Source organism: Macrosteles quadrilineatus, unplaced genomic scaffold (assembly GCF_028750875.1).
Source record: "Macrosteles quadrilineatus isolate MER2022 unplaced genomic scaffold, UCM_ALF_1.0 Scaffold_9__3_contigs__length_116548681, whole genome shotgun sequence".
Taxonomy (NCBI): domain Eukaryota; kingdom Metazoa; phylum Arthropoda; class Insecta; order Hemiptera; family Cicadellidae; genus Macrosteles; species Macrosteles quadrilineatus.
Window position 1 is genome coordinate 95247116 of NW_026542602.1, and position 26686 is coordinate 95273801.

General features: G+C 37.2%; 1 protein-coding gene across 1 annotated transcript; it reads left to right on the forward strand.

Moving 5' to 3' along the window:
* The first annotated feature begins 66 nt into the window (after positions 1-66).
* Positions 67-26300, forward strand: LOC129003645 (folliculin-like). The gene is made up of 14 exons (XM_054431943.1): positions 67-277; positions 1548-1675; positions 3527-3664; positions 6547-6750; positions 8480-8571; positions 12836-12939; positions 13555-13697; positions 15680-15813; positions 15948-16014; positions 16164-16256; positions 16406-16498; positions 16648-16834; positions 18219-18321; positions 25185-26300. The coding sequence occupies exons 2-14, from the start codon at positions 1556-1558 to the stop codon at positions 25306-25308; spliced, it is 1602 nt and encodes a 533-aa protein (XP_054287918.1). The 5' UTR covers positions 67-277; positions 1548-1555; the 3' UTR covers positions 25309-26300.
* The last annotated feature ends 386 nt before the right edge of the window (positions 26301-26686 follow it).

Sequence of the window (26686 nt, forward strand, 5' to 3'; positions counted from 1 at the left end):
ACCATCATGAGATTTTGATATAGGCTAGATTTAAACTATTCAAAATCGTTACGAAACGAAGTGTTATTGTTTTTGACATCAAATAAAGAAAATCTAGAACACAACGAATTTTCGTGAATTCTTGAGGTCTTCTACTTCATTTTTATTTTTGTTGGCTGTAGTAGTATTTACGTTTCTAAAGGGATTTTAGGTTAGTAACTTGCCCCATAAGTAAAGTAGGCTACATTTGCAGGCATCCTGCATGGCCTTGAAAGAAGTTCTTATTTTGTGCACGAAGGTATTTATTTAATTATCAAGCAGTTTATTATTATTAGCAGCATATTATTAGAAGAAATTTGAAAAAATGATTAACTGAATAGGTAACTTACTGTGAAGAAATCAGTTGATTAACGAAATAGGCTACCTTATCTAACTAACTTATCTTAAGTTAGTTTGTGTTTTGTTAAGATTGGCCTAAGTCATATGCCTAGGCTGATTCCTAACCTCAGTTGATGAATATAAGGGTACAGTTTCTTAACTGGGCTATGCTAATATCGATTGAAACTATCGATTCAATTAGTGAACCTTAATTAGATTTTTTAGTTATCAGCAAGTTTCGTTAAATAGGTTAGGTTATTACAGTTTCATTTTATAATTGATATAGTTAAAAATATTGATTATTAATCAATACGCAGAGGATACACACGTGAACAGGACGTGGATTAGGCGTCCGGCAGTTTCTGTCATAACCTAACCTAACCAACCAAACTTGCTGACAATGAAAAAAATCAAATGAAGGTTGAATTCTCTTCATAACATAAAATTATAAATGCCAAAAATTCTAACAAAAGATGTACAGTTAAGAAGAAATTACATTCAAAGCAAAATCTGTGACAAAAAGTTAAAGAAACCGATGGGTTTCGAACCAGGGACCTCTTGGATATCAGCCGAGCACTATATCCACCACACCACGAACAACGCTGGCCGAACATCGTATCGTTGTGGTAATGGCGTTCCGGGACCCCACAACCCGGTGACGTCACTACCGGACGCCTAATCACGCCACGTCTGGTTACCGGACGCGTATCCTCTGTGTAATCAATATTTTCAATTCTATAGTTTCAATCGATATTAAGTAAGCATAGCCCAGTTAGTTAAGAAACTGTACCCGAATATTATGTTTATGCTAGGCTACGCCGTCAGCTGAAAAATCTGATAATTGTGCCCCCATTACATGTATGGTCACGGACTTTTTTGTTTAGGCATCTGGGCCTTAACATAAATGCAAGCCAACTCGACATTCTTCCCATTAAATTTTGCAAATCACAACTAATAGCTCTCTAATCGGCTTTCCTTCTATCCCCCAAGCCGTTATATGGTCACAGACTTTTTTATTTAGTAATTTTGTCTGGGCCTTTACATAAAATGTGTAATTAAAGCTGGTAACAAACATCTACAATTTGAGGGTTAAATTTAAGTAGAGGGTAAGTTGGTGTTTTCAGTGTAAATGGTGTTAAGATTTTATTTAATGAAAATAATTAGGCTAGGCCTATTCCTCTTTGTTTTAGGATACATTATGAGTTTTGTAATATCTTTGTGCCACTTCTGCGACCAACATGGACCCAGTGTCCTTCAGACTTGTTATTCATCAAGTCAAGACGAGGAACTAGTAAATTCAAATGAAACATCGTGTCAGGTAAGTTAATAGCCTACTTCTTTATAGTAAATTGACTTCTGCTCATCAGATGCAGAAGTCCTATTTTGCTTGGAGCGATTGCAGCGATAGTAGCTGGGCACTGTTCTAACGGAGTTTGCGTTGTCCTGTTTTGCTTAGAGCGACTGTCGCAAGAGTCGCTAGCTACAGTCGCGGACCACTGCTCTGGGTACCAGTCTTGCGATAATCGCGTCACGACTGATTCGCAGCGACACTTGTGCAGAACCTCAAAACAGGCCAGTTCACTCAGTAGGCACATTAATATGGGTTAAAATAGCCATAATTTACTTTTTTGTTCACATTAATTTTTCTATTCATGTGCTGTTAGGATTGTACTGTTTTGGTTATATTTCCTTACACATTCATTTAATTTTTTACCGTACATTAAATTGTAGGAGAAACAGGCGACTCTTTATTTCCAGCAAACTTTGCATTGTCATTGCTCAAATGGTTGTGTTACATGTAGGCTAATCCTCGTCTATTCGAATTGAAATATAAAATGCTTGCCTGTTCCAAGTTAAATATATGTGTTTTTTAGTTGTGGGTGTTAAACTGTTAAGTTCTTACTGTATCAGTTTTTGTATGAATAAATATTTTTATTTAGACTCCAGGTTTTATTTTCCGACATTCATGTAGTCTTATTGATATCACTAACTATTTTTTTTATTGATAGGCTATAAATATATTTTTTTAATTGATATCACTACAGTTTTCTATTTATATCCTATCTAGTGACGTCTAGTGATACATATCCGTCCCAAATCCTATGCATCACTATGTATTTTCTATCGATCGTCCACTGATACTTCCACTAGGGTCAAGTAAAGCCTCGTCTTCTAACTCCTCACTGAGGAGATACTTTAAAATGTTACAACACGCACTCATGACTTAACCATTGTGAGTGCTGGTATTCAACTAACTATGAAAAATCGCGCGGCGACCAAAAATCAAACGCTCTAAGGAAAAGGGCCGCCGTAACAGCGATAGTAGTATAGAGCGATAATCGCTGTGCGACTATTGCTACAGTCGCTCCAAGCAAAATAGGCCTTAAACCCAGAACTCACTGAGCCAAAAAAGAAACGTTACATTTAAGTTAAGTTACTAAGTTAATGTCTATACCAGAAACTAAGGGCATGCTAGTTGTCCATGGCTTTTGGACTAGGCTAGTCGTTGAGTAGAGGTGGGCGTTATTTAACTTAATGGGGTAAATAATAATATTACAGAAGAATGATATATTACAGCTCGTGACATCTCAGCTGGCACATAGCCTAGCATGAGCAGTGTAGATGGGAGGAGGGTGGAGGTAGGGAGATGTCATTTTCGCCGAGTGTCGTCCGGTTAAACCAATGTCCGGTTAAAATGTGTCGGGATAAGAGGGAGACTTCTGTAGTTTGAAACTTAAAATCATATTATTTTTGTAACGGTGTCTGAACTGTTAGCACGAGCGAGTAAAGTAACGCTGACCCTGTAATCCTTTTAATTAATAGTGATCCATATATATTTGATAATAGTAAACCCTTGATACTGATTTACAGTACCTACCATACGTGTAGCCAAATGTTAGACTAAGCTAGACTTAAAAGTTAGTGGCAGAAATATAAAATGTTTTTAGTGCCGTGCCCAAAGATATGGAAACATATCAGTTTCTAGAGTAGGTCTAATACCTTTACCAATATTTGCCTGCTTCACATTCTGTCCACTCTATTAATTATTTATCTGTTGTAAGTGTGTTCAGTAATATTTATTAGATTAGCCTAACTTTCAGAAAAAAGAAAGTAACTTAGCCTAAATAGTTAATGCCTTATCTTAAGTTAACCTAATTTATCTATTTAGGCATGCTGCATGGGTGAGAGGTACATCAGTACAGACAGAATGACTGGCACTCGATATGTCAGTTGTAGACTACCAGCTCAGCGTCAGTCTCTGGTGTCGTGGCTCAGTCATGTGTGTGTCCGGAGCCTCAGCTGTGAGGTGAGCTCTGCTATAGCCTATGTTGGTAGAAACATTGTTATTCTATGGAGTAGAGCCTACAAACTTGAAGGTTGTTGGCCTAGGCCCAGGACTAGTTGAGGAGACGTGTTGTTTAAATTGCTGTGAAATATACATTGAAAGGATTGAATCAGTAGGCAAGGCCAATATTTATAACCATTCCTTAATTAACCATTCCAGCACTTTCAGCTAGTCTGTCTGAAATAAATAGTCCTAAATTGGTTGATTTTTCACTAAGAAGTAATAAGTCCTCATTTCTATTTCTACAGTAGTTTAATTCCTTAATGCTATTTGTTGGATTTTCTCGATTTTGTGTTAAGAACAAATCCAACTATAAACCTACACAAAAATTATGCATTTGCATATAAGGGAGATAGGAGTAAGGTTGACAAATAATCCGAGAGTAGTGTTAGGCCCCTATTAGACGAGGTAGCCTGGCGACGTCGCCAGCGACCAAACTGGCTACTCAGCTTGTCAAGGGTCATTGATTCTTATGGATGTTATTACACGAGGGTAGCCAGCGACGCAGCCACACTTTGGCGACCGACTGGCTACCGAGCCCCGTCGCCACTGCGGTAGCCACTGGCTACCCATATTGGCGACGCTGCGTTGTAGCATATGGAGCTTATTACACTAGGTCGCCAGAATCACGTCGCCACTCGGTCAGTTCATATCACGGGGGTACTTGCACACTGTTGTGTTGCGTTCTGTTGTGTTGTGAGTGGGTGAATTGTTCACTTCAGTTGATAAAATGTCTACATATGATTCAGTCGAAGGGATACGCGAAGATATGAAGAAAAAAGAAGAACCTCCGAAAGGCGAACAAAAGAAAGAATCAAAGAGAAAACAAGAAGAGCTAATGAAAAAGTGTCAGAAGTTGGCCGACACAAAGTTGAACACTGAAAACTTTATTAGTGACTTTATAACAAGTTCAAGTACAAGACAAGCACTCACAACAAAATGAGTAATGGCAGTAAAATTCTAGCTACTCAACTGGCTACTAGGTTTGGTGGCCAGTGCGTTGCCAGCTACTGTCGCTGGCGACGTCGCCAGGCTACCTCGTCTAATAGGGGCCTTAGAGAGGGTCGCCGGAATTTTATCCCCCTGGAATTTTACCCCCTGGTCAAAGCTGACGTCACTATGATGTAGTAACCTGAGTGGCCAAAAGTTTGTTCGCAGCCGGAATTTTACCCCCGCGGATTTGGAAGTCTAATAAAAATAGCCAGAGCGTGATTAATTAAATTAGCAATAAAATACCCGATAAAAATACGATTACCCCCTGTCCATATAACTAGCGTTTAGACAACTGAAGATGTACGGGCCGGATCTTTACCCCCGGAATTTTACCCCAGGAATTTTACCCCCAGATTTTTACGCCCCAGAATTTTACCCCCGGATTTTTACCCCCCGGAATTTTACCCCCTAGCCCATTCTAGAAATTGAATGATTGATTTTCTTATTTCTGTTTTTAATTAATTGTAAACATTTCATTATTTAGTAGCCTACCTTTATTTATTTATTTTGTAATCTCAACTAAGTAAACAGAATTCCCTGTTTTATTTTGATCATATTAACCAACAGTTGGCTTTAAAGATCAAATCCTGATACTCGAATCTCAAAATTAAAATTAAAAACCTGTTCGATCAGTTAATGCTACAAATAAATTAAGATAGGCTACTTAATAATAAAATGTTTACTATTAAATAAAAACTGAATGAAGAGAATTAATAATCATTCTCACTAATTTATATATCTGGCTAGGGGGTAAAATTCTGGGCTGTACATTCTAGGTTTTTATAATTTGATTTGTTCTGATTAAATTCACAACCCTGAAAACATATGTTTAATTCTGCGTTTAATACATTGAGCTGATGTCACGAAACTCAAAAGTTTGCGGCCGGAGTTTTACCCCCTGGTTTGTGACGCCACGTTTGCTCAGGGGGTAAAATTCCAGGGGGATAAAAATCCGCTACCCCGTTAGAGAGTAAGGATAGTCAAGTTGATAATGGGAATCCAGTATTTTTAAACCATTTCATCAAAGCACATCAACTATTTCTAGTAACAAAAAGACATTATTTTCAATAAGTTGTAGATATTTGCAGGAAGAACAACGATCTTTGTCGATGCAGCATGCTTAAAAATAAAACCAAACAATTTGGTATTCTCTAAAGAAACTGTATTAGACTGAAATCTGATTAAACAATTACGTCCATACACTTAGTAACCTAGCTGAATAATGAACATGGTTTATCAGTTCAATCCTAAGAAAGGTGTGACGGTGCAATTTCGTCCTGGACAAAATTGTATTGTTGACCTCGGATAGCTAATCTAATTGAGTAAGTCCAGGGCTAGTAATAATACTAAATAGTATTTAGTTTAAATATATGGGCTCAGATATGGTCCTTAAGCATCAGCTTTCAGTAAATTACACATTCATCACTGCCCGGGTTTTTTAAGCTTTAATAAAAAAAAAGTTAGTAAATTTAGAATAATTGGTGTAAATTCTGTGAGTGAAATGCTGGTAACTAACTGAAATTGTTAACCTGGAAAATAAAACAAATCTTTATTTAATGGATATCGTGTATCACTTTAGAATTAAAACCAATGACGCTTAAATAAAACCAAATCACGGGTCCAAGGGCTATTTGCCCCGGCCTTACACCTAGTATTCGAAGATGCCAGAGTTAATTTCACCACTGGTTCAAATACCGGGCTATTCTGCTCTCGCCCTACGGTTTCGCGATGCACTCCACTCCACTTACCAGGGAGAGATGTAGCTAGTTATTCCCCCAGCGTTCATCTGACTATCCCTTGTTCTGCGCGGCTTTTATAGGGGTCGATTATAGAGATAATGATTTTTACAGGTAAACCCTTGTGTATTCTGTGAACCGCCCAGCTGTGCCCTGTCAATCTCATTCAGCGTACGTGACGCCCAGGCTCGAGGCTTCTATCACTGGCTCAGCATTGTGATAAGCTCGCGTGACCTTACCTTCCTCGCCAGCTGTTGGCCTTTCCTCAGCAAGCAGGTGCAGCACATCGTCACTTGGCTGCAGGACAGAGCAGTGCAGGTAAATGCTAGGGGTAACTAAATTGAAGATTTATTTATTTCAACCGCAACCACCACGTTGCAAAAAAGATAAATAAGAAATGACATACATGCAACAAAAAGCAGAATAAAACGTAATATGAACGTGTGCAGCTGACATGATGATGGGATTACAATGATAGTGAGAGAGAGATAGAGATGTGCATATGTTGTGAAATGAAATAAGGTGTAAAATGATAACACTATAAATAACGACAGTACCTATAAATATAAATTAACAACAGTGCAGAAAACAGCAATACAAATTGACAACTGATATGACTAGAACAACAGTAGGCCTATAAATAAATTAACAACAATAACAACAGTGTAATAAATTAACAACAATAACAACAGTGTAAATAATTTATCAAAAATAACAACAAACAGTATAAAATTAACAACAATAAAATTTGGTAATCAGGTTAAAACCACTAATTGTCGCCTTGTGGTCCAAAGATTTTCCTGGTGGATTGTGTACATTTCGGTGCAAGCACCATTGTTAGTTTCGTATAAGAACTAATAACTAAACTTTCTTGAAGAGGTGCGTAGAAAGTTCACAACACAAAAATACATGAACACTGGTCAACCATTACTTAACATTGTTTTTACTTTTTGCTTCACTTGCACGGGCAGGATATGGAAGCGCGCCAGACGTGTGTTGAGACTCGACTGAAGATGAGAGTTGGTCGTGATCTGACCTTTGTCTCGGTAACATGGCTAGTGCAGCATTGTTTCTTCTATTGTTTAGTTGTATTATGGTTTTGAAAAGAATGATGGAATGCAAGGTGTTTTTGTCAATTAACACATTCAATTGATATAGTCTCGTCACTCCCACCACATTAGTTCAGTATGAGCTCAGCTATTGCCGGGGAACGTTATAATCGTTGCCAGCCTGAAACTTAGAATGTGAGCTTTATTCTGGTGTAGATTGGTCCTAAAATTTCCTATAAAATCCCGTCTGGCAATGCTTTTGTTCCGGTTTCGGGGATTTTCTCTCTTTGAGCCACATCACAAAGACCCTGCGGATCCAGGCAGTGCTGCTATCTTTGAGTGTTTTAGTGAACTATGTCCACTCTCGGAGTAATGCAGCACAATCACCGCTGCTCTTTTGTTATTCGTCTGATTAAAAATTTTAATGCCAATTGCGTTCGCCGATTCGGTTGCGCTCTGTGGCTTCGCCCAGGCCTCGCCGTCAATGGCAAGCGTCCGTTTGAAGGTATGCCGCACTGAACATGTAAACAGGTTGTTTGTGTCAATTTTGGAGGCTCTGTAAACTTCCAATGGTTCCAGTGCCGTCTTTATTTGGTGTAGGCCTATGTTTATTTCGATTGTAAAAGCAATATAAACGAAACTCACGTTTTATTTATAAATTATTTTGGTTTGTATTATAAAAAATATTTTACTTTAAAATAAAAACAACTTAAAATTTAACAAAAAAAATCCTTTTGAGGGCCCAAATGGACATATAGGGGGATGTTCATTCTATTTTATACAAACATATATTTAATCATTACCGTCTTCGCAATCAGTGGTGATACTCCACTATGGCCGTTTTCACACAATCTGCCACACTCACTTAATTAATCAAATTAGGCCTAGCTCAATTTCATAATCCAAACATAACTTGGTAAATAATTATAACTTGGTCCTAAATGATTGTGAAATAAATAACTTTTCTAACCTGCTAATGATTCATCGTGATTCACAAGGTGTACAATGTTGAACGGCCATTCAGAGACAGCAAGCCGTCCCAGTCTCGGCCCCTGCCTCAGCTAGTCAAATACAAGGCTGTCTACGCTAGGTATGTATTACCAAGAGTTAAATATTGTTCAAATAAGAGACTGGTGTTCCGAGTATTCTATACCCCCCAGTGGGAGACCAAAGGGATGCCAAATAGCATAAACTCTGAGTGCTAACACAAATACTTTGAACTCAACTGTGTCAAAGTATATTTCAAAAGTCGTTTCACCTCCGTGACAATTCAAAGAATAAACATAAAGTAAAAATACTGTAAACCTATGTAGTTTTTGATTCTTCTCTAAAATACAGTTATTATAGCATAACTCTGACTCTTTGGGTGACTTGGAATGGTAATGGCTATCGTCATGATACAGTAGAACCCCGATTAACCAGGTAATCAGTCACAGATAACTGAAAACCATGGTTGATCCAAATCAGGAAGATAATTCAAAATGATTTTCACAAAAACTACTTTATTTATTTATTTACACAGTTACAAATTTACAGTTATTTAATTTGTGGTCAAAGCCCAGAAATTAGATGGTCTATTGTAATTAGAATAGAATAGAATAGAAACGTCTTTTATTTGAAGGGGTTTCCAGTACCAAAATACACTGCTTTTCAAAACAACTCAAGTCAGGTACACAGTCTTCAATACAATAATAAAAGAGAACAAATTCAGACTCGAGAAAAGAAGTCCATCATTGCTTCTTACTTTGACGTTCTTTCTTAGCAATATTGGGGTGTAACTTCCGCAATACTAGTTAGTCAGAAATCATGTTGTTGCCTTGTCCCTCCAAATATTCCATTAAACAATTGAAATGATTGAGTGTGGCGTGGGAAAAGTCTACCACTCTTTCTCCCTCGCCTCCTTTGACGTCGTCTTCCTCTCCTCTCACACAATTTAAAATCTCTTGGTCACATCAAAACTATTCCTGAATATTTTCTTCATCGACATTTTCACCTCCTGGGACATTATTTTCATTTTGGCCATCTGTGCGTCTGACAGAATCCAGTCGTTGTCAGTAAAACTGAGGAAGCCTTTATCTTCACTGATGACTGGAAAATGGAAATATTCCCCACGACCTGATAGGGCCTAAGATTTTTTACCTTTTCCCACTCCAAACAAGACTCAAAAACAGCCTCGAGTAGAGTCAAGGATTCAAAATGTCCTCAGATTGTCTTCTTCCTCCCCAAACTTTATGAGCTTTGCGGTTTTTTACAGCCATTGGCAATATCAAAGGCGGCTAACATTTGGTGGTAAATACTTAACGAAGTAGTGTTGCCATCATCGGTCGGAGTGTTAGTTTGGGGGGGGGGAGGGTTTTGGTCAGCCCTTTCCTGTGACTTGTCCTGTACTTGTGGTACCATCTTTTTGTTGAACCATTCTTTGAACATGGCCTGGTTCATTCAGCCTTTTACTGGATTAAATTAATGAACTGGCAAGTTTTTTGCTTCCGTTCCTTTAAACTATTGCAGGTTTTAGCTTTTCCAATGACGACGGGTTGCACCATTTTATCTCCACTTAAAGCCTCACCTTGAATTTCCAACTCCCGGATGCCATGTCTCTGCTTGAAACGATAGAGCCAACCAGATAATGCCACAAACTTTCCTTCGATACCCATAGCTTCAAAAAATAATTTTACCTTTTCAGTACAAACTACAACATTTATGGGCTACCCTAAAGCACTTAGCTGTGAAAACAAATCAAGCATGGCTTTGTCTAGGTCATCGTAAGTCAATTTCTTAGTTTTCCTTTTTTTTCAAGCAGAAGCTGAGTCTGCAGAACTTGCAAATTTCAACAGTTCTTCCCTCTTTTTTATGATGTACCGAACAACGTTTTTGTACCCCAACGTTGTACTCATCAGAAAATGATTTCACAGTCTTACCCTTTTCAAATTTTTTAATGATTCCCAGTTTTTGTTGAATTGATAGCACTGCACGTTAACTCTACTTGTCCGACATTTTCACTGTCACTGTAAGACCTTGGTCCTTCAATGCTTCAATAATAAAAAGTTACAACAGAGCTGACAGACAAACAGTTAAATTGCAACTCAAAATCATCACAATGACGGTATACTAGGAGCGTAACTGTACGAAGGTGAGAAAATGAAAGCTGTGGTGTGCACGGGTTAAAAAGCTACGTGACAAAAGAGATCTACTAAATGGAGGGAAAGAAATAGGAATAAAATCATAAGAAGGATAGACAATTAATTATTTGTGCCATGGTTATAGAAGAAAGGGATTAAAGAGTGTGCCGTTTAATTAATAAAACAAAACTAAGGAAATATGTGGAAAAAGCATAAAAAAATTAACAATTTGTTTTTTGAATACCAATAATTATTAATTTTTTTATTCCAGTTCAAATTAGGCCTAGACTAAATATTTGGTAATTCACACAGCAGATAACACAGCGTCTGTGATGACTCGTTGATTTTGTTTTCTAGTCACTAAAGGTTGCAACGTCACTCTCTCTTCCCATTTTTTTGCTTTTTCCCTGCCTACATAAGGGGCAGAGGGGCAATGACGAGTGTGCACTATCCGTGCCATGGCAACCATGTGAATTCATAATGGAATGGGCGAATCAGGCATTGCATTGCCACAGATAGTTGGCGCTTGCCTATATCGTCCTTTCGTTCAATTATTTATTGTGTCTTGACCAAGTTAAGGTTAGTGATTATTAACAGGGCCGGATTTAGCATTTTGGCACCTCTAGGCCCAAATAATTCCCCACCCCCTAGTCTGGTCACAGTTACTTTCCTTCAAACCTTTATTTAAAACTATATCGTGCCCCTAGGCCTAAGTTAATTGATTTAATACCACTCCTCATTGGAATTATATCATTGCAAGTTATTTGAAGAATTTACTTGTTTAGCCTTGACAATATACCGTCTTTAAACACTTTTATCAATTTTATGCTTTTAGTAAATGTTCATGTTTGTGGGGCTGAAACAAAACAACTCAACCCTCTGAGCATTTCCGCTAAAAAACATGGCTATTGATTCCAATTTCAGGCCCAAAAAACATGAACTCCATTCAGTACGTGTACCATAGATTAAACATACTCCTTTATTAGATTTGTCATCATTATAAATTAGCTGAAAACAATTATTGTTATTAATTTAAACCTATTTTAACCAAAATAAAACGATCTAATCATTAACAATAGGTCGTCTCCTGGTTATAATACAAGAAATTAAAACACACATCATTGAACTAACCCTAAAATAATAGAAACAAAAGTAAGTCAAAACTAACGTCTAGTGTCACCAACATTAACTAGACGTGAACAAATTTGAATTAACAATGTGAATAGAAGTTGACTTGAGTTATATTTAATCTATGGTGGTACTGCATCTAGGTTATATTCCCAAAGCAAAACAGAGCAGTATTCCGGCCATAACCATAACGATCCTTAGGTCTGAAGAGAAAATGACAGCATTAATGGTGCTTTGGAGGGTATAGAATTTTTCTAAAACCTATTGCAAACTGAGATTAATATTTTTTTTGTTAATTTTAAAGATAAATTCATAATTTGTTTAAATACTCAACACAACGTATTATATATATTTTAACTTGACAATGCACATTGTTGTAAACTAATCAAAAGATTAGTAGCCTAATAACTTTTGTGTTGTTAAGGTGAGGGTGGTAACATTGTCTAGCACGCATACGCCCCTAATCCCTCCAATCAGTAGCGCCAGGCCAGCATTGTGGCAGTGCAGTGGCAATACGATACGTACCGCTCGGGCTCTCGTCAACATCCCTACAGCCTACTCTTGTATAACCAATGTCCGTTACCAATGTTGTAACGAAATTGATGCGTAATTCTGTAAAATAGTTTACATTTTCTAACAATTATTTCTACCTGAACTTCAGAATCAGAATGCTTTACTAGCCACGGATTTTTTTATCAACTATGACTATTTATTTTTATTTGTAGATATTAAAAAAAAATTATCTCGGCCGTGCGCCCTCTGGGAGCTTGGGAAATCCGGCCCTGATTATTACCTAACCGTCTAATGTCTCAAAACTGGAAATATTATCTACAACATTCCTATTAAAATAATGCCTTGATGGTTTAAAAATTGACTTACGTTATTGTAATGCACTTAAATAACTTTTATTCAGTAAAGTAATAGTTTTACGTGGAATTAAAAATTAAAAAGCATGTTTAAAAATAATCAGTTTTTCTTGGTTTTGACCCGGTTTTAGGACAATAGTAAAATTTGTTAACATGTTAATAACATTTATAAAATCAGGAATCAAAATAGTTGCTGAGTAGTTGTGAGTTATCTTCTTACTGTAATGTTTGATCTGTACAGGCTGCATTGTTGGTTTGCCTGGATGATTCATGCCTGCAACTCTCGCTTATCAGAAGCAATTCCTCGCTCTCCATACTATCGGTTACAAGCTCAACATGTCTTTGGTGAGTTACTCTAATGGTTTTGAACACTTTCACTTTTCCAATGATAAAATATTATTAAGATATCAAACAAGACATAAATAAGATGAAGGTATATCACCTTACCTTTCACTCTTAAGAATATGAAGTTTTTGGTCGAGATTGTATTTAGGCCAGTGTTTTAAAGGACTTTTTAATGAATAGGTTTAACATGGTTGTGTTGCTAGCCTAGTGGTTAGCGTCTCGGACTTCGGTGCGGGAGGGACGGGTTCAATCCCCGGCACATCCACTACTCTTTAATGGGTTTGGACCGCTTTCCCTTAAAAGTGTTTGACTTCATTACAAAAATGCCACTGGCGTAGACATGAGAAAAGAAAAAAAAAAAAAAAAAACATCAGTCTTACCTTAATGACAAAAACAGGTATTTTCACAATGTTAAATTATTGTTGTTTGGGTGTTTTTGCTTTATCATGATTATATTGTAGCTGATGCGGGAGATGTTAACTACATTGCTGCATTCACAGGGCATGATAACAATATCTTGATTTATGTTTGAGATTTTAAGTAATACTCTGCAATACTCTAAGTCTCTTAGACTACCAGTGACTACTGATGTCCAATAATTGTGTTGTGTTGTAGAGGAAGGCAGTCTCAAGTCCCTGAGAGTGTTCCTGGGAGCTCAGGTGTTTGACTTGGCAGCCCTCCATATCATAGAAGGTCGTCAGGTTATTGTTCGGGGTGATATACCCGACCTTGTAAAAGCCACTGTTACTACATTCAAGGTAATAACAACATAGCAATTTGCCTGTGTTTGTTCTAGACTTAGCTAATGATAGTCAATATGTGTTTTATAGGTTTCAAATCAAATCAAATCAAAAGTTTCTAAATGGTTTAAATGGTTTCAAAGGTTTCTATATGTTTTAATTAGTTTGAACACAGCCTTCTCTAGTACACAAGGCCACGGCGAGCTGAAACGTCGCATCTGAGTCTTGGTGCACGATCATTTTACCATTACATTGAATGGAGGAGTCGTGTACTTATTCGCACTTCTACTACCTTTAATCATTAGTAATGATATTGAACTTGTTACTACAGCATGCCAGATAGATGTGTTGTGCCTGGGTGCAAGAGTAATTACAAAAGCTCAATTAAAACTTTAGGATACAAACAATGTTTTAACATTCCAAGTGATCCGCCACATTAGCAAGAATTGCTTTCTGCTATTCCTCGGTCAGATTGGATACCGTCAAACAATTCTGTTGTTAGCGTGAAGCATTTCCACAAAGATGACCTTATTTTTGTAGGAAAAGTATAAGAATAAAAGACAGTGACTGGTGTAAATATAGACTAGAGAAGCGCGACTAAAGGCTGCTGTTAATTGAACAAAATAACTTAATTAACTAGGTTTTCTAATAAATAAACCAGTGTTTCTGTTAAGTAGTCCTACTTGTAAAAAATATGTACTACGCCATCTTACAATGCAATCATCAGAGTCCACTCCAGTCTGAATGTTGATTTGATACAACAACTCATTGAATATTGTGGAAAGACTGGAAAGCCATATGAATGCCTAGCTTCTGAAATCGTTTACAAAATGGCAAATATTTTGCTTAATAATTATTTAAAGAAAATAATCATTCAGTCAGTATGCCTTCAAACAAGAAAATAAAACTTAAAATTTTGTTGTATAGAGTTGTATAAAGTTGTTGTATAGAGAGATAATTCGAGACCTCAATCATGAAAATCGGTCGGGTAGAAGAGCCTAACGAACTCGGAAAAGAAAAACAACATTTTTTTAATATATAAGATAGGAGTATTATGTTTTAGCCTACCTGAGGAAGTAGCAAATTTTGTTGTAGCTAGAAAGGATCGTCTCTACAACAAAATTTGCTACTTCCTCAGGTAGGCTAAAACATAATACTCCTATCTTATATATTAAAAAAATTTGGTTTTTCTTTTCCGAGTTCGTTAGGCTCTTCTACCCGACCGATTTTCATGATTGAGGTCTCGAATTGAAGGTATGCACGCACAGATTTGCCATCAAGCATCGAATAAATGTATCTATAATCCCTCTCGGCATATACGTAAACGAAATTTGCTTCCCATGTATTTCTTATGGGAGTTAAATTTGGTTTTTCTTTGCCGAGTTCGTTTGGATCTTCTATCAGACCGATTTTCATGATTGAAGTCTCGAATTGAAGGTATGCACGTACAGATATAATACTCCTATTACAAATTAAAAATAGTTTTATTTGAAAAATTGTCTCTAAAATCCATTTACAAAGATTTTATCTAAAATTATCAAATTAACAAAGAAAATATGCAAAGTATCCAGTTTCCACATTTTCACATTCATCGTACTTACAATACAATAAAAACAACCAAATAAAAACATTATGTTTGAATTTTAGTTTTAGACATATTGTTCTATGTTGTATTTTTTCACCAAATAAATAAGCTACCTTGATTCTAATTGTAAATTTTTTTCCATACCCTAAAGTTAATTTATATATGTAATTTACATACTTTCATTCATTCACTCAGCAGCGAAAACAGCAATACTCTCATTGATGTTAAATAGCCTAGCGTGTGTGCCGGACCCAGGCGGCGGATGATTGCGACGTTGCCAGTTTGAACGTTGGGCCTTGTGTATTAGAGTGGCTATGGTTTGACACACATTTTAACTTTTGCGCTACCATGGTGTACTATGCTTTGGTCAAACTGTTTGACTATAACCTTGTACTGAAATATTTGAACCTGGCAGGAGCTACTGCCAAGTGATTGGTGCAGAACATTGCCTGACTGTGATGAGTACCTAGAGCCAGGGGAGTGTGGCTTGCTAGGTGTCAGCACTCAAGTAGCTGTCTTATATTTGAACTTTGCAGGAGCTACTGCCAAGTGATTGGTGCAGAACATTGCCTGACTGTGATGAGTACCTAGAGCCAGGGGAGTGCGGCTTGCTAGGTGTCAGCACTCAAGTAGCTGTCTTATATTTGAACTTTGCAAGAGCTACTGCCAAGTGATTGGTGCAGAACATTGCCTGACTGTGATGAGTACCTAGAGCCAGGGGAGTGCGGCTTGCTAGGTGTCAGCACTCAAGTAGCTGTCTTATATTTGAACTTTGCAGGAGCTACTGCCAAGTGATTGGTGCAGAACATTGCCTGACTGTGATGAGTACCTAGAGCCAGGGGAGTGTGGCTTGCTAGGTGTCAGCACTCAAGTAGCTGTCTTATATTTGAACTTTGCAGGAGCTACTGCCAAGTGATTGGTGCAGAACATTGCCTGACTGTGATGAGTACCTGGAGCCAGGGGAGTGTGGCTTGCTAGGTGTCAGCACTCAAGTAGCTGTCTTATATTTTAACTTTGCAGGAGCTACTGCCAAGTGATTGGTGCAGAACATTGCCTGACTGTGATGAGTACCTAGAGCCAGGGGAGTGTGGCTTGCTAGGTGTCAGCACTCAAGTAGCTGTCTTATATTTTAACTTTGCAGGAGCTACTGCCAAGTGATTGGTGCAGAACATTGCCTGACTGTGATGAGTACCTGGAGCCAGGGGAGTGTGGCTTGCTAGGTGTCAGCACTCAAGTAGCTGTCTTATATTTTAACTTTGCAGGAGCTACTGCCAAGTGATTGGTGCAGAACATTGCCTGACTGTGATGAGTACCTGGAGCCAGGGGAGTGTGGCTTGCTAGGTGTCAGCACTCAAGTAGCTGTCTTATATTTTAACTTTGCAGGAGCTACTGCCAAGTGATTGGTGCAGAACATTGCCTGACTGTGATGAGTACCTAGAGCCAGGGGAGTGTGGCTTGCTAGGTGTCAGCACTCAAGTAGCTGTACCTTGTCCTTGCCACAACATTGTGAGGGTAGACATGGTGCAGGGATGTGTGTCTGCCAAGACTACTGCCATCATGCCAGCCAAGTGTAAGTATATCACATGTGAATAACACATTTTTTAACATTATATAATTATCACGCTTTCTGTTTTGCTGAGTAGTATTTGTTTGGTAAATAAATTTTATTTTGAAAATATTTATTTTTGAAAATATCCTGAAAGGTCTTGCAAACAAGCTCAACCCTTTTGGTTTAGAATATCATTTCCCTTCTAAGGTCTTGCAAATTTCTATCACTTTTGTTTCAAATGTGTTTTCCTACAGTTACCTTACAAAGCGGGCGTTCTTGTACTGATTATAACATGCAAAGTAGCTAATTGCTGTATTTACTTACCTTTGTTACACTCATTTTACTTACTCCAGTATTCCAACCAAACAACAAAAACAGGATGCTTTTTATTAGGCACGTAATACGTGCTCGCTTGAAAATAACACTTAAAAATACTATGACTACGATCTTTTGGTACAGCGTATCCCTCTTCGTTTAACACTTGGGCTTAACATATCCTAAAAACTTGTTGTATAGTGTTTGAAAGACTATTTATATGATTTATACTAACTGTAGTAAATAGTTATTTGTGTAACTAGGGGGCAAAGGCCTTTTGCACTCGTGTTACACATTATATTTGTCCTACAGTCACTTTAAAGCATATAAATAATTAGTCTTTCAGACACTATACAATACGTTTTTAGGTTCAGCTGGCAACACAAATAGGTGTCCTAGAGAAAGTAGTACCCGGTCCGTATCACTCCGCTATTTTTCCTCGGCAAGAAATGTGCTCCGCGACTTGAGAATATAGTTCCGTATGTTTTTGTAATTTGAAGTGGTTTCCGGGCCTTAAAAAATGCTTTAAAGGTATTTTCTTGTTTATTAAGATCGTAGGAATGTTTTAAAAACGTTTAAAAGAAAAGTCCAGTAAGTTCAGGAATACCGAAACTATAAACACGAAATGACAGGTTAAATCGTAGTTATAATAGTCAATCAGCTGCTCATAATATTATTATCTTTAAGTGTTGCCAACCTATTTCCAAGCGTACACGGATTACGTGCATAATAGAACCACGCTGTTTTGTGTTGTTTCGTTGGAATCCTGATGTGCGCCAAAGTATAAACCGTACGACAAAGTATAAATATGCAGCAATTAGCAGCTTTTTGTACTATAAACAGTACAAGGAAGCCAACTTTGTCGGGTGACTGTAGGAAAAATATAATGTATAACGCGAGTGCAAAGTGCTTTTGCTGCACTCAAGAAACTTTCCACACTCCCCTGCTCGTGCATAGCATAGCCCATAGAGGCTTGTGCATATATGATTCTCTAATGTGCAGCAAAGTGCCACTTCGCACACTAGTACACAAATAACTATTTCATTTTCATCATATTTTTCTTTAATCTGAATATTCCCAATTTTTACAGATCCAACTTTACTAAGCAAGATTTTGAAAGCCTTGGCTTGTGAACTGTTGAGAGGAAAAGCGTTGACTTATCACCTGCAAAGCTACAGACAAGAGTGGATGCAGTACGTACAATAATATTTTATTATTATCATCCCATAAAACACCAAAGGTTGATTAGAGGCAGCTATCAAACATTGAAAAATATTCAATACTAGCAGAGTACCCGTTCTTCGTACGGGGTTGGCATATAAGTACAAAATGCTTATTGCAGTTATACTCTGATAATCAAGGACAATGGTAAATCCTAGTAATCATAAACTTTCCAATTGGCAAGTCAGGTTTCCTCAACTTGAATCAATGTTTCGATGGATAATGATCACCCCTTGCTGGTCTTGTTGTGCAAATTTGTACAGCATTCTGCTAAATTGCTAAGACATTTATGCTCATTTTATGCATCTTAAAACTTTCTGCTACTCATCTGTAACGGATTTCAATAGAGGCTGATGCCTTAGACCACAGAAATCTAATCAAAGAACGTGACTCGTACTTTGCAGGAGCATAAATTTTTTGATAAAGTTTTTGGCTAATATTACAAGACTTATCGTCACATTAACCAGCTGGAATAGTAGTGGATGAAGTGATGAATATGGCGTTGGTTTCAATTTTGATCTAGCTTCTCCTCAAAGGCAGCTCAATGGAGATCTTTATATGGACATCATTTGAACGTGAACAAATAACAGTGCTTAATATAAAAAAGGTTAAAAAGATTTAATGTCTAGAGTTCATGTATATCAGATTAAACTTGTGCCATGTGTTCCAGATTAGACAATAGACAATAGATAATATCTTTATTACAATTTCATCAAGAAATGTTACAGCGTCAAATTTTACAGATACAAAGTGAAATGGAAAAACCTCTTCAGTGTTGTGTGTGGTCTTGCCATGCAAAGAACTCATTTAGGGTGTAGAAAGCTTTGTCTACCAGCCATCTCCGTAGCTTCCTCTTCATCAGCAACGGGCCTCAAATTTTCAAGTGGTCTGGTAATTTGTTAAGCATCTTCACTCCTGCATACAGTGGTTTCTTTTCAAACATTGCTGTTCTGTGGCCAGGCAACACGTAGTTTCCTGCATATCTGGTGTTGTATTCATGTATATCTCTTTGTTTAGGAGGGTCTTTGGTTACACAGTAAAAAACAGTTTCTACGATGTAGATGGAAGTCACCGTCAGGATGTTCAGGTTTTTGAAGGCATCTCTACAGCTTTGTTCTTTACTTATGCCTGCTATTATTCTGATAGCCCTTTTTTGCATTACCAGGACCCGGTTAAGATTGTCCATAGTGGATCCACCCCAGACAGTGATACCATAGCGTATATGGCTTTCAAACAATGTATGGTATGCAGTCCTCGTTGCCTCAGGGGTACTAGTCTCTTTGATTAGTTTTATGGCAAAGCGAGCTGGCCCGAGTTTTTGGCAAAGACAAGCTACATGACGATCCCAGGATACATTTTCATCAATTATGACACCTTCTAGATGTTTAATTTCTTCAGCTGCTGTCAGGTTGGGCATTTCAGATACTGTAGACTTTTTATTTCCAAAAGTAATTTGCTTGGTCTTACTTTCATTGAGGACTAAGTAATTTTTCATACAGTAGTCCTGTGTCATATTGAAAGCTATACAGTGTGTAAATTAAGTATTGAAACAAATCTGTATTTTTAAAACCGAAATAGATAGAAATATTCTTTTGTGGCAATAATAGTTAACAAAGATTCCGCAATTTTTCACATGAAAAATATTTTTTTACCCCCCTAACAGGGTAGGTGGTAGGGGGTGACTTATTTTTTTCAAATAACAACCCCTATTGAGTGACCCCTCATTTTGAAGGGTTTGTTAAAAGAAACACAATGACGCAAATCCGAGGTGAATATCTCACTCCTAGCTAAAATGGCGGATATTCCAAAATGGGCTTTTTTTTACAAAAATTAAATTTTTCATTACCCGCCATTTAGGCTAGGGGTGAAATATCTACCTCGGGTTTGCGTCATTCTTTTTCTTTTAACAAACCCTTCAAAATGAGGGGTCACTCAATAGGGGTTGTTGTTGAAAAAAATAAGTCACTCCCACCCCCTACCCTGTTAAAGGGGTTGAAAAATATTGTTAATTAAAAAAATTGCGGAACCTATGTCAACAATCAATTCCACAAACAGAATATTTCTATCTATTTCGGTTTTAAAAATACAGATTTCTTTCCATTATTTGTGAAATTGGTGCTTTTCACGTACAATAAATCAAATTTTGGAATATCCGCCATTTGGGCTAGGAGTGAGATATTCACCTCGGATTTGCGTCATTGTGTTTCTTTTGACAAACCCTTCAAAATGAGGGGTCACTCAATAGGGGTTGCTATTTGAAAAAAAATAAGTTACCCCCTGCCACCTACCCTGTTAGGGGGGTAAAAAAATATGTTTGATGTGAAAAATTGCGGAACCTTTGTTAACAATTATTTCCACAAACAGAATATTTCTATCTATTTTGGTTTTAAAAATACAGATTTGTTTCAATACTTAATTTACACACTGTATAGGTGTTTACTTCTAGTTGATCTATGTTTCTGTTTGCTGTAAGCAGCACAGTGTCGTCTGCATACATGACCATCTTGCTGTACTCCTCAAGGTGTTCTGGGAAGTCATTAATAAACAGGCCAAACAGAACTGGCCCTAGGACAGAGCCCTGGGGAACTCCTCTGTTAGTCGGTAGCAATTCAGATCTGACAGTATCTGTAACCCCTTTTTTTGTGTGTTTTATTTCTACCATTTGGCTTCGCCCTTTTAGATAACTTGCAAACCATTTCAGAGCTGTTCGCTGGATTCCTAAATTTTGAAGTTTAGTTAGAATAAGATCATGTCCCAAGGAATCAAAAGCCTTGCTTAAGTCAAGATACAGGCTGGTGATAGTGTTGCCATTTTCTACGTTCTCAATGATATATTCAACAAGGTCTATCAGAGCAGTTGTGGTTGATTTTCCAGGAACAAACCCATGTTGGCTGTTTGTCAATGCTTGGTTTTGACTAAGATGCTCCTGGATTCTTACTTTTATAATCTTCTCTATGAGTTTGGAGACAGATGAGAGCAGCGAGATAGGTCTGTAGTTAGAGATGTTTTGTAGGTCCTCTTGTTTGTGTTTAGGAAAAACCAAGGCTGTTTTCAAGTTGGTTGGAAAAGTCCCCTCTGCCATCGACATGTTTACAATCTTCATTAGTGGCATTATTAATTCATCTGCACATGTTTTAAGGATTTTTGAAGATATTTCATCAATGCCTGATGATGTAGAGTTCTTTAATGATTGAATGGTCCTGCCTATCTCATCAGGTGTTGTTGGACGGAAGGAAGAGAGAGTGTTTAATGTTGTAGCTGGAGGATTTTGAGCTATTGGTGGTGTGTTGTATCTGCTGTTTTGTTTTATTGTCTCCTCAGCTATGTTTACAAAATAATAGGGATGGTCAAGTCTCGAAATTTTGGGAAATTTTCGGGAAATTTTAAATCTCGTTACACGAGACGAGATTTCTTTTTGGCCGAGATTTTTATCGAGACGAGAATAAAAAAAAAAAAATTAAAAACGCCTGCAGAAAGTCAATGCAATACCCGCAATACAGGAGTGTGTTGTAGTTGCGTGTCCTTTGCGAAGGCGTTCTTATTTAATTAATTCTTTAAATGTAAATATTACTTTAATTATTTTAATAATATTACTTTAATTATTTTAATAATATTACTTTAATTATTTTTAATAATATTACTTTATGAGATGTTTTGTTAAGTGTAAGCAGTGTGAGGAATGTTTTATTACTATAAAAAGTCAAAACAAGTAACTATTTTATAAAAATTAATATTGCTTTTATTTTATGATTTATTTTATTTTAGGATAAGTTGAACTCTATCCTAACTGATATCACTATGTTTCCTAATCGTAGGCAGTTTTAATAAGTTAGGCGTGATTAATAAAAAAATGTTATGCTGATGTTTTTTAATAAAAGATTGTAAATATTCTTGCCTATTATCATTATTTTTGTATTTAAACAGTCATCTAACAATGTTACAAAATCAGGTAAAAATTTTGAACGTGCATTTCCCGTTGTTTATGAGAAGGGAAATCCCGTCTCGATCTCGTCTCGAAATTTTATGAGAAATAAAAAATCTCGTCTTGTCTCGTCTTGAACTAAAAATCCAATCTCGTCCATCCCTAAAATAATAATTAAAGCGGTCTGCTACATCTTTAGGGTCAGTAAGTTTCTTTCCATTTTCATTTAGTTCTTTTGTAGAATTGTTGTCAAGCTCTTTCCTCCCTTTCCTCTCACTATTGATGGTGTTCCATGTGGCTTTGGCTTTGTTTTCTAATTTCTGCTTGTTCAATGTATGCAGCACTTGTTTCTTGCCTTGCCTTTTTTAATTTTTGGTCGTAAGATTTCTTCTTATCTGTAGCTATCTTCTTGTCATCAGGATGACCAGTTAGGAGAAATTTGTCTTGTGCTATTAAAAACTCCTTTTTAAGTGTCATAGTTTCTTCGTCATACATCAGTCGTTTACCCCTTTTTTGTGTAGTCCGAAATCTTTTTTTTGGACATGCATACCAACCAAAAGAAGGTTGAACTTTTAGGTTGTTTTTGGGTATGCTTTTTATTAATTGCAAGCTGGAGCGTTTGGTTGAAATTAAAGTAGGCCTCTTCCACATTATTTGTTCTCAAAACAGGTTCCGACGTTACAGTGGAGAGCTCATTTTTTAAGATCAGCAGATTGTTGTGGTTAAGGTTCCGTCTTGATGTATATGTTGTTGCTGCTTTTGTTTTTGGAAGGTCCAGTGTGCAGTATTGTCCTGTGTGGTCTGATAGACCTGTGTGAGAGACCACAACTTTAATCATGGTGTGAATATTTGAACACACCATGTCAATTGAGGATGCTGAGGTCTTTGAGATTCTTGTGGCTGGGAGCTCTAGTCTTCTTATGTTATACCCATCCAATAGCGAATTTAGTGTAACAGATTCTCTAGAAGCCTCATCCAAACTGTCAATGTTAATGTCCCCCATGATAAGTGTGTCAGTTCTCTGAGTAGGAAGGCTGTCTAGTGCATCTGACAGAACTTGTAGTGACATATCAAGGTCAACACAAGGTGGTCGATAGACTCCAAGGAGAAGAAGGCTCTTCTTCCTGTTTATGTGTATTTTTATTGCTGTTATTTCACATACCATTTCCAAGCTGTATCCTTCTATCTCTAGACTTTCGGTTTTGTTGGTTATATTGTTATGCTTGTAAATAACAACCCCTCCTTTGATATGTTCTTTCCTTCCATATGCACCGATAAGTGTGTAGTCAGCCAATTTAGCATGGTGTATTGCATTACTTTTTAGTCCATGTTCTGTAAGAATTACAAAGTCCGGGTTAGTGCTGTGTAGAAGGTGTTCAAGTCTTTCAATTTTGTTTGTCATCCTGTCCATGTTTTGGTGAAAGAAAGTAAGTTGATTTGTATTTTTACTTATTGATTTTATTTGAACTTGCTGTCTTCTTTGTAGGTTAGCCTGTTTGCTGGGTGCATCGAGTTTACAAAGATTCTGGTTTTGAATTTTTGTTTGAATTTGCTTGTTTTTCTTGGGTAAAGGTCTAAAAAATTCTTGTTTTGGTGTGTTTGGTCATCCCTCTTTTGTTTTGGTGGTGAATAGTCAATTGGGAAATGGACCTGTGCTTGTGTTATTATGTAATGACTATTATTGTGCATAGGGGTGAGTGGTGGAGAAGGTTGGCTGGTTGGATTTATGTAGAGATCTTGTGGGTTGGTCTTGTGACGGTTTGGACGGTCTTGTGATGGTTTTTGTGCCGGGGTTTGGCTGGCTCCCCCAGTATGCTTCATGATAAAGTCATCCAAAGTTTCCTGGTCGTTTCGTATCCTTGCTGCCGTAGGTGGAAGCCTCTCTTTTTCAGTCAGTTTTTTAGAAGGAGTTTGAGTTTGGCTGTTTCTCCTGGGTCATATCCGTGTTCAGTTTTTTAGAAGGAGTTTGGCTGTTTCTCCTGCTCATATTCAAGTTCAGTTTTTTTAAAGGAGTTTGGCTGTCTCTCCTTGTAGTTTCATGTGCCAAGATGTCAGCGTTGCATTTCTGTTCTACACCATATACCTGTAAGCCTATTTCTACATTGGCAGGTTCTTCAAGCCGAGCTTTGTTTTTGGCAACTTGGAGAGATACACTGAAATGGTTCCTTTCCTTCCCAATTGGTTTTTTGCTCTTGCTTAGGTTGTGGTTTTTAGAACGAGGAAAAATATCTTTAGTGGGTGTACTTTGTGTGACTGCTGATGGTGTAGCAGGGTTTGTTAGTTCACCTTGTTTGTGCAGTTCTTTTTGCAAAGTTTCCACAGAGCGTTCTAGTTGGTCTTGTCGAGTTTCAGCTGAGCCAGCTCAGTAATTAAAGAGGCGCAGTAGTTGGGAACATAAAAATCTGAGTGATTTGTTTGTGTTTCTGAAGTGCCAGTAGGTTTTTGTGTCCGAGGTAGGTCCGTTTTGTCATCTTGGTTTAGTTTCAGCTTGTTTATCATTCCACCTAGTTGCTTAATCTCATTTGCTGAGTCGAGTAATAGTTTTTCTCTTTCATTATCTTGTTCTTCAAAGCTTCGTATCATGTTAATTCTTAGTTGTCTTTCCTTCTCTAATTGGAGTTCTACTTCATTTAGTGTTTCAACCAGTGAAGCATTTCGGGAGAGCAAGATTTCCTTGTCATTTTCAAGCTGTTAAATTTTTGCCTCAGCAAGGTTCACCTCAGCAAATTTATCGTCTCTGAAGTCTTGGCATTTTAGGGAAGAGAATTTTTGCTTCATATTATGTAGTTCTTGCTTTAGTTTATTATTTTCTAACAGTAAAGCATGTCCAGCTTCCGCAGCAAGTGTGAAATTTAGTTCTGAAATTTAGATTCTTAATCATTTTATCTCTGGCTCACATTGATTTTTTTACAGCATTGCCAAGCTGGTACACCTGACACGGATGGAAAATGCTGCTTCGCTGTTGGTAGCTCTGGGAGTAAAACCACAAGATCATCAGCTGGTGTCCTACTGGTCCAACAATCTGTGTAAATCCTGACCTTCAGGATGAACCTTTGATGTGTTGTATTGAAACAGCCGAGAAGAGTCTGAATATAAAAATAATGCAAAGAAGACAGACTTACCACGAGGAGAATGGTTTATCTGTTGATGTTTACTCACACAGGTGGTGTTGGTAAAGTGCTGATGTAGCTCTACAACTTTTACACAATTGTGATTCAAATGGAATGTTACTATCAAGGTCACCCTGTACCTGGACTGCTTACAGGTTTTGGAGGGCAGGGCATGTGCATAAATGCATTATGTGTGTATTATACTAGTGTAGTGTGTGTATGAAAGTGTTCTTGCTGGTTGCCATCTGGTAGGACTTGATATAGCTAAGACTCATCACTTGAGTGATCACATTATAATATGTCTTAAATGAACTAGGCCATCACACATCAGACATTCCCAAATCTGGCTCACTCTGGGCTTTGGCGGTGTCAAACTATTGAAAGTGGTAGGTTATTGAATGTCCTCTAAAAAGTTGTTGCAAAAGTAGCGGAAGTACTGATTAATATAGCGTAAAATATCTTTTAGTTACGAGACTTAGTAAGTTTACTGGACAAGCCATTATTCTGTGTTTCATAACGATTTCTCTTATTTTAGTTTTGACATAAATGGTAAAAGTAAAACTTTCAACTAGAAAACAGGCTTACATTACAGTTCCCCTAACTTATTTCTACCTATTTGTCACATTTTTCATTGGAAACACTTATGTTGTACAGTGTAAACAGATGAATTTGACCACCCATGCATAACGGTTTGGACCAACAAGCGTTAAAAAGACCTTTTTTTGTTGAAATCTGCAATTTAAAGTTTTTTTAGTAGGCTATAATTTTAAAATGTCACTTTAGGCACTTTTCTTCCAATGTTGGGATCATTAAAGGTACAAATAGATGTCCGAAAAGTAATTTTTAAAAGTAAAAACTCACGTCGAAAATGCAAGACATTTTAAAAATTTTAGTAATAGGGCATTTTTTGAAGGTGAAGGAGTGTCTTGTAAAAAACTGTTTATTTGCCATCAAAAAACACAATATTTAATTCCTGACCATTTACATTTTTTCAAATCTTTGCTAGCTCTTACCGTTTAAACTTGTTTTTCTCAAAAAAGGGGGATTGAAGGGAATTATTTTGGGGGGGGGGGGTCGTAATTTGAAAATGTAACTTTTTTGAATCTGGGTGGTTTAGGACTGAGACCGACCTCCACAAAAAATTTCAGATCCCTAGCTATTCTAGAAGAGGGCAAAACAAGCATTTGTATACCTGATCAGTGAGTCAGTGAGTTACACAAGTGGAAGTGGCTGTATATCCTGTTAAAGTATGTGCACAGGTGGTCCGATTCTGTCAGTAATCTTTGCTCAATGTCAGTAGCTTTG

What these genes read in the sequence shown, in the direction of transcription:
- LOC129003645 (XM_054431943.1), top strand. Translation starts at nt 1,556, where the DNA reads ATGAGTTTTGTAATATCTTTGTGCCACTTCTGCGACCAACATGGACCC. An exon ending in CAAATGAAACATCGTGTCAG is followed by an intron (nt 1,676 to 3,526) that starts GTAAGTTAATAG and finishes TTATCTATTTAG; the next exon opens with GCATGCTGCATGGGTGAGAG. An exon ending in TACAAGGCTGTCTACGCTAG is followed by an intron (nt 8,572 to 12,835) that starts GTATGTATTACC and finishes TGATCTGTACAG; the next exon opens with GCTGCATTGTTGGTTTGCCT.